The sequence below is a fragment of the Thermobia domestica genome, chromosome 2 (assembly GCF_964235325.1).
Source record: "Thermobia domestica chromosome 2, izTheDome1.hap1.1, whole genome shotgun sequence".
In the NCBI taxonomy this organism is placed as follows: Eukaryota; Metazoa; Arthropoda; class Insecta; order Zygentoma; family Lepismatidae; genus Thermobia; species Thermobia domestica.
In genome coordinates this window covers 327,089,774-327,103,658 of record NC_137455.1, presented here as the reverse complement: position 1 = coordinate 327,103,658, position 13,885 = coordinate 327,089,774, and the positions used below count along the sequence as shown (strand labels likewise).

The 13,885-nt window shown below is 35.8% G+C and overlaps 1 protein-coding gene across 1 annotated transcript in view; it reads right to left on the bottom strand.

Annotated features, from left to right (window-relative positions):
- Nucleotides 1-13,885, bottom strand: part of LOC145679518 (aminopeptidase Ey-like) — a 76,724-nt gene that overhangs the window by 48,972 nt on the left and 13,867 nt on the right. Inside the window, exons 4-5 of the mRNA XM_081750097.1 lie at nt 9,635-9,821; nt 4,337-4,493 (exon numbers count right to left, since the gene is read on the bottom strand). Of these exons, the coding sequence (XP_081606223.1) occupies nt 4,337-4,493; nt 9,635-9,821 (344 nt within the window). The remainder of the gene's footprint in view (nt 1-4,336; nt 4,494-9,634; nt 9,822-13,885) is intronic.

The window sequence follows — 13,885 nt, the reverse complement described above, 5'->3', positions numbered from 1 at the left end:
TATTTATTCACACTCACTACAATATATATTATTACTAGCTTTATTAATTTATATTTATTCTCATTTATAACATAAACTTCTATATAGACACCCTATTTTATCTTTCTGCCCTAGACTGTTCAAAGCAGTCTTATCATATATAGTAAAATCAACAAACTACTAAAGTACACTAATCAATCCGCGTGAATATGTATAAACTGATACTAGATTCTTTCAGTACAAACTACAGTATATTTCACTTCATGGCTTCATATCATTTTTATATGCAATGAAAATTCAACATCATTAACTATCCTCTTAATTAAATGCGATTATATTTTTAAAAGTGTCAATAATGCTATCGTTCACCGAACGTAATAAAGAGAGAGAATTTGAAACTGTAGCCTGACAACAGAATAATGCCAATAGACAAACTTCAGTTTAATGATAAACGCAAAGATTGATTTTGTTAATAATTCGATTACCGGACTACATAAAGTATTGTGCTTTTAAGGGAAGGTAAACTATAATGTTATTCGTATACATCTCTATTCATATGGACCAGAACTAATATTTATTCATCAATAATCACAAAAGAAGGGTAATTTTCAAGTTGACTAGATCCTTAACTTTCGGAGTAACAAAACACTAGCAGCGAATAATTCTCAGCCCGACACGAGATGGCATTGGTAGTATGTAAACAAATTTTGCACTATTAAACACGCTTTGTACTCTATCATCGTTAAGGGGCCGCGGTGGCTCAGTGGTAGAGCTCTGGTGCTTGAGGTCCCGGGTTCGATCCCAGCCCCCGCCAAGTGAACTTTTTGGTGGACAAACACCGTGTGCGTGGGTTTCCTCGGGATTCTCCCGTTTCCTCCCACTTCCTTCATTCCACCATTTCATTCATTAATCATCATCACCGTCTCCTTTAGCCTAACCGGCAAAAGCGTGGGACGTAAAACTCAAAGATTTTCTATCATCGTTAACTATAAGCAATATACTATGTAGTTACGGTACTGAATTACTATGAATGTGCTGTGCGAATTAATTTACCCATTTAAACTGACCAAAAGAGATGAATAATTACATGACAATACACTGTCAGTAAATAAATAAATCATACTTTCACTCACACATTACTTTTACAATCTACGCACTCAGTTACACACATACATGTTACATTCCAGATAAACTAAGAAAACAAATACTAACACATATGTTAAATCATATTATCACACAACACAACTGTACGTAAATCAAACAAATCACTAAATTTCACCTTCCTACACCGGCCCTATGAACTGGGAAAACTAACGAAATAATCATTGCCCAATGGCCCTTCTATTAACTAAATCATGTTTCCTAATTACATAATTATATTAATGCCTCGGGACGGACATATTGAAACAATTAGTGAAAAAGAAAGATATGTTCCTTTCGTGGTGAGAAAAGAACCCTTACCAAAGTTCATTAAACTCATTTAAATTAGAAACTTTTGTCAATTAAAGAATAAATGAGAGCCCCTGTGCTAACTTACACTGATATTATGAAATTCAACTTATCTACAAGGAAGCCTACAAATACCGCGATGTTAATAATAATATTAATAATAATAATAATAATAATAATAATAATAAACACATATATTACATATGCAGAACTGTAAGTGGACAGGATATCGTACATTACACGAATTTGGAGGGGTAACAAGGATATTTTAAATATTTTAATTCGCTGAATCTTCATTTGAAAATTACTTGAAACCGAGAATTAATACACTGGACTGTAAATCCTGTCCATCACCATCTATATGCACCAACATGGTGTCCCTGACTTAAACACTCAATTTTACTGTTTTCAGTCTATTTTATGATATAATTTCGATATTCTTTGGGACTCCTTGAGCTTCCGAGCGTTTATTTAACCATTTTTCGCGTCTTTACGTAAGTTTTGCAGCTTCTCCCATCAAAAAATTCAATTTTTTCAAGAGCCGAATTAGCGTGGTGTGACTTCAAATTCGTTCCAGATAGAAAGACATGGAGACGCGCCATAATACTAAGGCGTCAGAAGTAAATCCAATCAAAGCAAAGAATTTTGGCAGCGGAAAGTATAAAACGAATACAAAATAGTAGAAACTGGATAGAACCGGATTTTGAGAGGATATGGGCATCTCAGAGGGACGAATGGGGTCTAATTTATTCTGACAAACATCAGATTGGTGGACAATTTCGGAAATTTCTGTCCAATTGCTGACCTATGTTTTTGTGTCGCATTAAGATGTATAATTTCAATACTCATCCATTTTGAAATGCCCATATACAGAGTTTACAATGAAATAATATATAAATGGAGAGAATATTCCCCAGAATATAATTCTCTGTGGATTATTCCGAAGCTCCCAGATTAATTTTAGTTTGAATAAAGAACAACTGAATTTACTACATAGACCGAAAATTATGTATTGAAAATATACAGTACACGGTCGTTCGGAAAGTATTGGGTCCCTCGAAACAAAAATTTCATGACTTTGACTGTAATGGCACATTACAACCAGGTTGGTAGTTTTCATTTATTTAGTCTTTGAAAGTAACATCACGCAAACATTTCAATCACACCAAGTTTATATTAAACACGCAGTTAGATATAACAATAGATTAAAAATTGTAGAGATTATGCAATTTTAAACTTTATTACAGAACTAATATACTAAAAATTTTCCGAACCATTTGGAGAAGGTAAGCAGCCAGAAATTACATAAGAACTTAAGTAACAAAGGGAAGTTCAAGATGGACGTAACACAGATTTGAAGGTTAAAAATATGTAATAACGTAAAAGAATTGATTAAATACAAATCTTAAGATAGATTAGAGTTATTAATGCCTTACGATGTTACTATTCTAAAGCCGAAAGACTGGATACATGGATCTATTTTTTTACTGCAAAAAATGGTGAAAAATAACTAAATTAGAACAATTATAGGATTGAACTATATTCATTGAGGATAAATTTATAAAAGAAATTATGAGTAGGTATTGCAGATAGTTTCTTAATGTTAAATCACGAAAGTTATTCTTTGTTACAAAATTTTACTTAATCCTTTTAGGATTTCCACTTTTTGAGGTAAATTTTAGACTTTCACTCAAATAGCTACTGCTTCCTTAATATTAATCGTAGGACTATGGTTCTTACCTCGTGCTTTTCAGGATAGAGAATACTTTAGAACAGTATCACTCACTTGTCCGTATTGTATACCAGAAACGGGAAAATAGGGTAAAGGCGAAAGATTTTTCGAAAAAATCTAAAGTTTTGCGCCTCTCTAGCCCGGGTCTGGGTTTACATACGGATCTGAATTTTTTAAGAAAGAATACGTTGTTTTGTACGTAATACAAGTGCAGAATTTTAACCTTGTATCTTGAAAACTAAGGTCGGAAGAAATTTTTGAGTTTCAAGGTGATCCATTTTTCATATAAATATATACATATTTATAAAAATACTTCAAAACTGTTCTGGGACATTACGATTTAGCCCTAGAATCGTGGTTCAAACACCATTTTCTTCAATACAGAGAGTCCTTTCCAACGGTACCACTCGTATGTCCGTAACATGCGCCTGAACAGGAAAATTCGGGAAAATCCCGGATTTTCTTTCTGAAAATCCCGCGAACATATTTTGCCCCTCTGGTCCGGGCCTGGGTTCACGTAGTGATATTATCTTTTCTTTTAAAATTATGTACATAATACGTGTGCAAAATTTCCATCTTGTACCTTGAAAACAAAGAGCGGAAAACATGTTGAAAGTGTGAATTTAGGACATATATATATATATATATATATATATATATATATATATATATATATATATATATATATATATATATTCACTGCGTCATTCATATTTGGCCTAGAGTCGTGATTTAAATGTATTTTCTTCAGCATAACAAGCCCTTTCCAATTGTACCACTTACATGTCCATATCATACATCTGAATTGGAAAAATCGGGAAAACTGGAAATATTTCTGAAAAAAAAAATCACTTCCTTGGAATACTTGTGCCCCTCGGGTCCGGTCCTGGTTTCGCGCAGGAATCTCAAAAAGATTTTGAGAAGTATCCAAAGATACACAATCCATGTTCAAAGATTCTATCTGGTGTCTATCTGGTCTCCGCCCCCAATTGGCGCCACCAAGTTAGCCGTCTCGTTCCAAAACTCATCGGAGATGTTCATTGGTCCATCCTTGACTTGACTAATAAAAAACCCGGCTTAAATACCGGTTATAGAACCTAAATAAGCGGTCAAAGTCGATACTACGCCATGGTAAATGTTACCAAAAATCCTAAAAGAGTTAAACTTGTCTATTACCTTTGTCATAAGATATGGCGTCGAACACCTGAGGAATGTCACCTGGATGAGCAATATTCATTGACACTGGATGAGATGTTTTGTAGGAATCCAAACTAAATACTGTCATCAATAAAACGAGGGCATTTCTTTCCTCTTGTTTCCACGACGGCTCTAGCTGGAAAAATTAACGAATATGAAAGCTATTGCTTATAAACAGGGTGTCCGGAATGGGAGTGACGGTTTTTAAAAGTGTATAGTTTTAATATGGTCAGAGATACAGAAGAAAAAATATTCATATTGGAGGAAAACTCAAAAAGTTTTGTTCAGCAAATTTTCATACTTGAACAACTACCAGTGACGGCGCTAGTATCGTCAATAAACAGAAATGGCGTCGGCAGTCGAAAAGGCGTAATGCGTATGGTGGTTTCTTGAGACAAAAAGTGTGCCCCTGGACTTCTTCCTGGGGTACACTTTTCGTCTTGGACACTTCAGATGTTAACAGAATACGTGGAGAGATATTGAGTTCAGACTAGATATTGTAAGAGTTACAAATGGAGCTGAAGTGGAATTACACTCAGAATGACTTGTAAGTAAGACCAAATAAACTTTTTGAGTTCTCCTTTAAAATGCATGTTTTTTTTTTCTTCTGTATCTCTGACCATATTAAAAATATACACTTTTAAAAACCGTCAGTCCCATTTCGGACACCCTGTATTTAGAAACTTTTGTTAGCTGACAATATTATTAAAACATTAATGAAATAATAAGATAAATTATTATAGAAAAATATAAAGATTAGATGTAGTTAGACATTGTGGTAATGGTGAACAATTTTAATGGAGTAAATTCAAGTTTTTAAAAAGTGGTTCAGGGTACATAAATAACAACAAAACTATGTAACTTCGCACAAAGATATTAAAAATCTTTGTAGATCTATTGTCGCAAGTACAAACACATAGGTGAAAATGGAACTAATATATTAACATGAAAACACAGCCATGAAAACAAATATTTTAAATATTAGCTAGAAATGAAAGGTGCCCAGTGTATTGAGTGAAATTACGAAAGTTAATTTTCAAACATAATTTATCAATACAGTCAGTTTTAAAACGCGAAGAAAACACGCGTGTGACGATGGTCGTAGTTCGGAAAAATTTTAATGTTTTGATATGTTTCATGCTAGATCTCAAAAACTACGCATGGTGCAGCAATTAGGCTCGCATTTGTTTGTTTTTAGTTGTGAAAAAGCTTGCAATTGGCGTTTGTTCCATCTTTCTCGCTCCATGATCATTGCCACGTCTACAGAGTGAACAATTTATCTTGACAAAGAGGGGGAAAGGCGAAACTTTGCATGAAGTAACTATAAAAAGGAGGACATCTTTGTATGTATTAAACAGAAAGACTCAACAAATAGAGTCGTCAACCAAATTTAAAGTTATATTTTTTCAAGTGGCACTACGTCAGATTATACATATTTCAAATCAAAGTGTCAAACGTAAACTTAAAATACCAGTTTTATTATTCACTGTTGCAAACTAAGGATGTTATAGTATCACAAACATCCAAAGTTCGGAAGCCTATAACGCAAATATAGCATAATGGAGATGCAGAGGATAATGCACAACGAAAGTACATTAGGGTTGGATACCATGGTCTTTGTATGACTTGTTTCGAATGAATAGGAACGAAGTTACCAGTGCTTGAAAATTTTTTTTTTGAAAGCATTTCGAAAAAAAATATTAAGTTCATATCTAGTTACTTGTATGGTTTGTAATGGATGTGTAAATTATTTTGCCGTTTACAGCACTTCGATATCTCAAACCGTTCCGGAGACATTATAAACATTGCTGAAGTTTGCAACACTTCTTAAATTGCGAGAACTTGTAATTACAGCTACTAAAAGATATTGCTGTAAAGCATTAGAAGAGAAGGAAAACAACAATCATTTTAAATATTTTCCACAAATACGCCATTTTCAGCAGGGTAAGACAGATAGGTGTAACACAACCTTGTGAACACGTTAAGTCCCACAACCGTCATTGGCTTTCAATGATATTTTGTTGATACATTAAGTGCCTTAATACCGCGGTCCAGTTCGACGATGGATGTCATGGGTATAAGGTGGAGCTAACCCCCTCATCATATAGACGTGGCAATGATGATGGAGCTAGAAAAATTGAATAAACGCCACTCGCAAGCTTTTGCACATCTAAACACAAACAAAAGCGGATCTAATTGTTTAACCATGCCTAGTTTTTGACGTCTAACATGAAACATTTCAAAATAATGAAATTTTTTCCGGGCTACGACCATCGTCACGCGCGTGCTTTCTTCGCGCTTTTACCATGTTCTCACTTTTTTCTCCATGCAATATCAGTCCTGATTCTTTTGCAATAATTTATTCACATACATAATTAATTTGTGCCCTAAGCAGCAATTTTTTTAGCACTTTGCCCTCCAGAGATATTACGCCCCAAACTTGGCATCAAAACCACAAACTTCCACTTTCGGACGCCCATAAGTTTATGGTGCAAGTAGTATCATAGCTGTGGATATTTCTGCAGACTCTTTACATGCAATAATATTCAGTACAGAACTTATGAACCCTCCACTTTATGCCATTCCAAATTACAGTAGCTGGGTTATAATGTCATCTTTATGTCTCAGCAGCAACAAAACGATCCAAAACCAGGGTCATCATCCTGCAACACACTTGGAAGGCACCGAAGGAATTTGAACAACTGTCCGTATCAGCAAAAAAAGAAAAGTTTCCTTATTAGTGAAAACACACTCAACGGAAGAATTAGCATTTGCCGCTCAAAGTAGTTTACGTTTGTCTGAGAGAAGAGATGCAGTAAGCTTTTGGAGTTTTGTTTCACAGACCTCACGCACCAAGCTTTTTGCCACTTGCCATTCAAATTTTGGACATTGTTATCCAGCCACTTACAATCTCGTGATAAAAATGCCTTCGGTATACGATTCGATTTCTGCCATTTTTGATACACTTTACTATTACAGTTGTTTACTTGCTGCTGAATGTACTCATTTTCATCTGTGATTGTCTTCTACAATTCCAATCTGTTTCAGACATACTTTGCAACTGCAGCATTTTTCGCAGTTAGGGTTTTTTCCTCACGCCAAATATCAAACAGCTCTCTCCGGGATATAGCCATCGTATCTGAAATTATTAAACACATTATCAGGTTGCAGTTTGCTGCAGCTAATGTCACTATTATTGCATACGAGAACATTTATTTATTGCACACAAACAAATTTCGAGGTGGATATAGGTGGATATCTTTATTGTTTTCCCTTAAAATGCAATATCACATACCTTTTTGTACGAACAGCAACTTCCGATGTTGTAAGCCGGTGCTACTTGTGGTAAACGCATTTAATTTTTCAGCCAATTTCTATTTCGATCATAGTACATTCCTGCAGCAGCAAATGAAGCAGTTCTCTATTTCTAACAGTCGAGCAAACGCTGAGCACGATGGGTCGACTTTGACTCTCTAAATCTGACCACCATTAGTAATACCTGCTACTGTATCGCAACCCGTTTTTTATACGTGCAAAGCCACCTCCCTGCAGAACGTCATATTTTTCTACTGTTGTTCCTGTCCTCTGTGATTTCTTTGTGCCTAATTACGGGTACGATAGGCGCAATTCCAAGCAACTTGATTTTGGACTTTCGCACAGCTAGATTGTGCATTTCGTGCAGTGTGCATCGCACACTGAAACTAGCTAAACATTTTTTCCCATCCTGTTTATAGGAAAAGATGCAGTTAATGCACTTGAGTTCTAATTCTATCCTGTTAACTGTACTATGAGAGATAATTCAAATCAGTGAATGCAAATTTTGTACAAAACATGTTCTGCTAATAATTTTTTAAATGCTTATTTCATACAACTGACCATTGCTTTAGAAGGAACTTGCGTACTACTTGAATTTTATTTTTGTATTTTCTCTTATCATAACGCATATTTTTCTCACTTTATCCTCTGGATGTTAATTATGAAAAATCTATCATGTCTATTTGACATTTAATATCATCTCTGGAAGTTTATAGAGTCTTGGGCATCTTGCTTCAGTTCATTCTCGACTTTAGAAGTGATGTTTGATATACTAAACTATTCTCGTGTATGATATTTCTGTAAATAACTTCCTAAGTGACTAATATGCGAGTACTTTTATCAGTATCGCTAATCAAGGTACTCACTCAGGATACAAGCTTAACTAATGATTCGGGTCTCAATTTAGATAATAGATGCTGGTTTATACAGACTCAGTGCTAAAAAGACATTTAGAATGCAATAAATCTAGTATATTCGTACCTTACTCAATTACAATATAAATAATACAAGTATTCGTAGTTTGAACAAAGCGTTTGATTAACAGTTTGGAAAGTAAAGCAAGGGTAAACAATTTTGAAAAGGAAGATGGATTAACAGTTTTGAAAGGAAGCAAGGATTAACAGTTTTGAAAAGCAAGAACGGATTAACAGTTGTGAAAAGGAAGAAGGATTAATAGTTTTGAAAAGTAAGAAAGGATTAACAGTTTTGAAATGGAAGCATGGATTAACATTTTTGAAAAGGAAGTACGGATTAACAGTTCTGAAAAGGAAGAAAGGATTAACAGTTTTGAAAATGTAGAAGGATTAACAGTTTTGGAAAGGAAGTACGGATTAATAGTTTTGAAAAGGTAGAAGGATTAACAGTTTTGAAAAGGAAGCATATATTAACAGTTTTGGAAAAAAAGCAGGATTAACGGTTTGAAAAGAGAGCACGGATTAACAGTTTTGATCTGCCATTTTGCAAAGTTCTGGATGTTAGATTGGGGAACCAAAGAACAGTGTTGATAATTTTCCAAGATATTGATTGCAATAAAAGAAATTATTCATAGATATAAAAAAATGTTTCACTGCTGATTAACAAAAGTATATACTTCTTCCAAACTTTTAAATCCTATTAAAGTTTCTGTTGTATACACAACATTAACTTAATAACATTTACATTTAAAACAACTACCAAAGTAAGTGATCGAGTTTCATTGTAGGTATATCTACTGTACTAAATATGGTCAAACATTTACTTATGTGTTCAATATGAATGCAGAAGTGTGACGTTTCTAGTAAAGCTTTCAGGCATCTATGAGTTTAACATTCTTCAGTTAAACTAATGTCATAACAAATCACCTGAAGATGTATCCTCTGAAGTAGTGTAAACAATAAACCATCGATGCTTTAGGCAACTCTTCAAAGAAATTTTGTAACTATGTAATTATACAAACTTAATGATAAAAATTATTAAACTTACAAAAGGTAAACCGATAAAATTTTCAACGTAAGTAGCAAATCCTTCATTGAGCCAGAGGTCGGTCCACCATTTGAGAGTGACAAGGTTTCCAAACCATTGATGTGCGAGTTCGTGAGCAATGACCAAGGCCACACGTTTCTTCCCATATGCCGAAATAATTGCTGGGTCAACCAAAATAGCGGTCTCTCTAGGAAAAAATAAAAGATAGGAAACACAGTAAAGAATAGTTTAATATATAGTAAAGTCGAAGGTTATTAACGTGTCAACTGAACTGCATTTGTAATATTGTTGTTGAATGGGCTGAATTTAGTATCCCTTTTAACTCTAGAGGTATATGAGATGTGGATTTACAGTTGAGGGCGAGATTAGAATCAAAGTAATAATTAAAATTTCAATTTTCTCCACTGGGAATTAAATATCGGGATTCCATGCGCAAAGGCGCTGGCGTAATCCATTAGCCCAACACGAAGAACAATTTGTAATATTGTATCGTGGTTCAGGTTAAGCATTCCCCCCCCCAAATTTTCTTACTTCAGTGATTTTTAAATACATTGGATAAGTACGTTAAAGTCTTTAATAACCCGACAAACTCTTCAAAACAGCTAATACCACTACACCTAACGTTCAAAATATAAATAACATAATTTCTGCCCGAACGAAAGTTGAACATACAGTAACTCTTAAGTGATTGACTGAATGAGATTTTTAAGTTTTCGGTTTTATATATATAAAGGGCGTGTATGCTGTACGACTTCAAACTTCGGTCAAACGCACCTGCAGTGGGCCGAATAATATGCCAGGCCATTAGTGACGATGTCGTGACTCGTGGACAATGCAGCGGTGGTTTAACAAGTTTTAGGACGGTGACGAAAATCTCGAAGACACACCACGTACCAGAAGACCAATACATGTACAAAATAAAGATCTTCAGGCAGCAATTGAGGAGAACAGTGGTCAGACACGTGAGGAATTGGGACTACAATTCAGTGTAAGTGGAGAAACCATTCTGCAGTACCTCTATTAACTTTGGGAGCACTACAAGTTAGGTCGATGGTTCCCACATGATTTGACTCCGGGCTAGAAGGCAACGCGAGCAGACACTTGTTTCTTTGCTGCTTCGTCTGAGGAAGGAGTCATTTCTGGACAAGGTGTTGACATGTAATGACACGTAGGTCCTGTTCGAAGCTCCACGGCGTCGTCATCATTGGTTAGCATCCCATAAACCAGTTCCAAAACAGCCGAAACCAGCACTGCATCAGAAGAATTTCCTCTTGTGTGTTTGGTGGACTGCTCGCGACATCGTGCATCGGGAACTGCTACCAGCTGGTCAGAGGATCAAAGCAACTGTGTACTGTCAGCAGTTTAGCCGTGTTCAAGAAGAACTCAAAACTCTGGAGCCAGCACTACTAAATCACTAAGGGCCCATCTATTACAGAACAACGCTAAGCTCTACGTGTCTAGGATGACCCGGGACACCATTCAATGCCTTCGATGGGAAACACTATTGCATCTGCTATACTCTCTGGACATTGAACCGTCCGATTATCACCTGTTCCATTCCTTCGACAATCACCTTAGAGGACGCCAGTTCAAATCCCTAGTAGAGATGCAAAATGCACTTGATACCTTCTTCGCTTCACGACCTACCAAGTTCTACCGCGATGGAAGCCATGGCCTTCCAGAACGTTGGCAGAAGGTCGTCGATGCTGATGGGGACCATTTTTGATCTTCCAGATACGTGTTTGATGACATATCAATGTTCAAAAGTGGTGGGTGAAAAGGCGACAGAACTTTCTTGGTTACCTTTATAACTATACAGAAGTTGTTTGCGATGCATGGAGACGAAATTGCCCACCTTGCGCAGCATTACCAAACGCGACGAAAAGGAATCTGTCAGTCGTGTGGATACCTTAGAAAATTGACTCTGCGTTACAGGTGTGGTAAGTACATATCTAGATAAATATTGCCCAGAATAAGTGCTTATTGAGAAGGCTACATAACTGCTCTTTTCGACGTAAACTATAACTATAGTTGCATAATGTATGGAGTGGCACATAGTGTCCAAAAATGGAATATCCCAGGCGTTGAAAAGGGTAGGTAAGGCGAGGCGTGGGATAATTCCTGTGTGGCAGAGAGGCATACCCCAGGCAGAAAGAGGCTTTATAGATAGATAGACAGAAGGATAGATATTAATTTCATAATTAATTCCTCCAACAATGCTGGACAGATGTTGATGGTTTTAGGTATATGGGTGGGCCATGACCTAACTTAGATCTTCATTACATTAGTTTCCTAGAAGAGTTTATCCTAAGAGGGATAGACGGGTTCAAAACTTCATGCCAAAAATACAATATCTGACGAACCCGTCATATGAAAGATGAAATTCCCTATATAAACTGCTCATTAAAAATAAAGGATAACATGCACCAGCGTTTTCGAAAATTTCCGTTTAAAAGAGAAAAAGGCATTCTCTATGCAAATATAAATGATATAACGATAATTTGGTGGCCAACTCTTATTTATTTATTTTTATATATTTCTGGGCATTGCCGGCATCTGTAGACTTAACACCGTAACGTATGAACGACGACGTCCAAAGGCGTGCACACTATGCCGGGAAAAGGGAAGAAAAGAAGGGGCCTATATGCAGTGGAGCTATTCTAATTTTCTAACATCCGGTTCTCTCTCTCTCTTTATGTGCGCCGGTAGAACCCAACTCTGAAACATGGTTATTTAGATAGACAGTGTACTAGTTTCTCTGATAGTTCTGTAACCGGAGTATAGTTTGCGAGATATTGGCTTGTAACACTTATTTTGAATCACCCTATATATATATATATATATATATATATATATACAACGTTTTGTAAAACCAAAGGTGCCGGTACGCTGGACATCAGGTTAATAATGGTTAAAATGTTGCATTTTTTTCAGGGTAATAATAATAATGACAATTGGCTCCTATTGTTCAGACTTGAACCTCTACATGTTTGTGGGGCCGCGGTGGCTCAGTGGTAGAGCGTTCACCTCTGGTTCGATCCCAGCCCCCGCCAAGTGAACTTTGTGGTGGACAAACACCGTGTGCGTGGTTTTCTCGGGGTTCTCCCGTTTCCTCCCAATTTCTTCATTTCATTCATTACTCATCATCACCGTCTTATTTAGCCTAACCGGCATAACCGTGGGACGTAAAACTCAAAGATTTCATTTTTTTCTACATGTTTGTGTGAAACAGGAAAGGAAAACAATAAAAACTTTGATTTTCAACTATTTGGTATTTTCGAAGTTTCTCGTCAACCGCTTTTTAAGACAGAAGAGGGAAAAAATTCCGTTCACATTCAAAATGTTCCGGTATATCATACCGTTGAGTACCTTCAGAAAAAAACACTATTACGACGGATAGGTAGTGAATAGATATAATTTCCCTTGTGACATGTAGCGACCTAAACAGCATACTAATAGAAGGTGGTGTGACGAAATTATGTACCACTTCGAATATCTTAGAAACGAATTGTCCATGATAAATGGTTGCCAAAAAAGTATTGAAAAAGCCTTCATCCAGCAATGGATTGACAATTGTTGATGATGGTCTGCATGTGTGTGAAATCTGTATAAATAACCCTTACCACTTCACTTGTATAATCCCAGTTCTCATTCTTGATATCAGAGCATTTGAGATTAGGGATTAAACGCCTATAGCTTGTTCTCAGAGATCGTATGTTTCACCCTGTAGCTGTAAGAATTTCTAAGAACAAAGACATCTAAAATAAAATTTACAGTTCACTCCACCCTCCATTAATCTTTTAGTAAAGAGCAAAGTAATGTTCTTCAAACAGGTTAATTACTTTTGGCTGTAAAAAATTTATATTCTACAAGCTCTCCCTTCCAGCTGAAATTTACAATACATACGCTTGCTATGCTAATAGAAATACAAAAGGTATAGGAATCTTATCTGCATGGTTTATTATCGATTTCCGAAAATGGGTTCTGCTAAGTGAAGTTGGCAGCGGGCATTTTGTTCTTGATATAAATTGTTTATAAATCATGAACAAACAAAAATGTTATGAGAACAATCGTGAACAAATGATCTATGGTTTATTTTCGATGTCCAAAAATGAGTTCTATCAGATTTAGCCACATAATTTTTTTGACATTTTTCTTTTACTCTTGGCGAGGTTATATATGTTTGTGTGTGTGTGTTTATGGCTGGGTATCGTATAAGGAACGGTTCTGCGAACTCAAAATATTTTAACA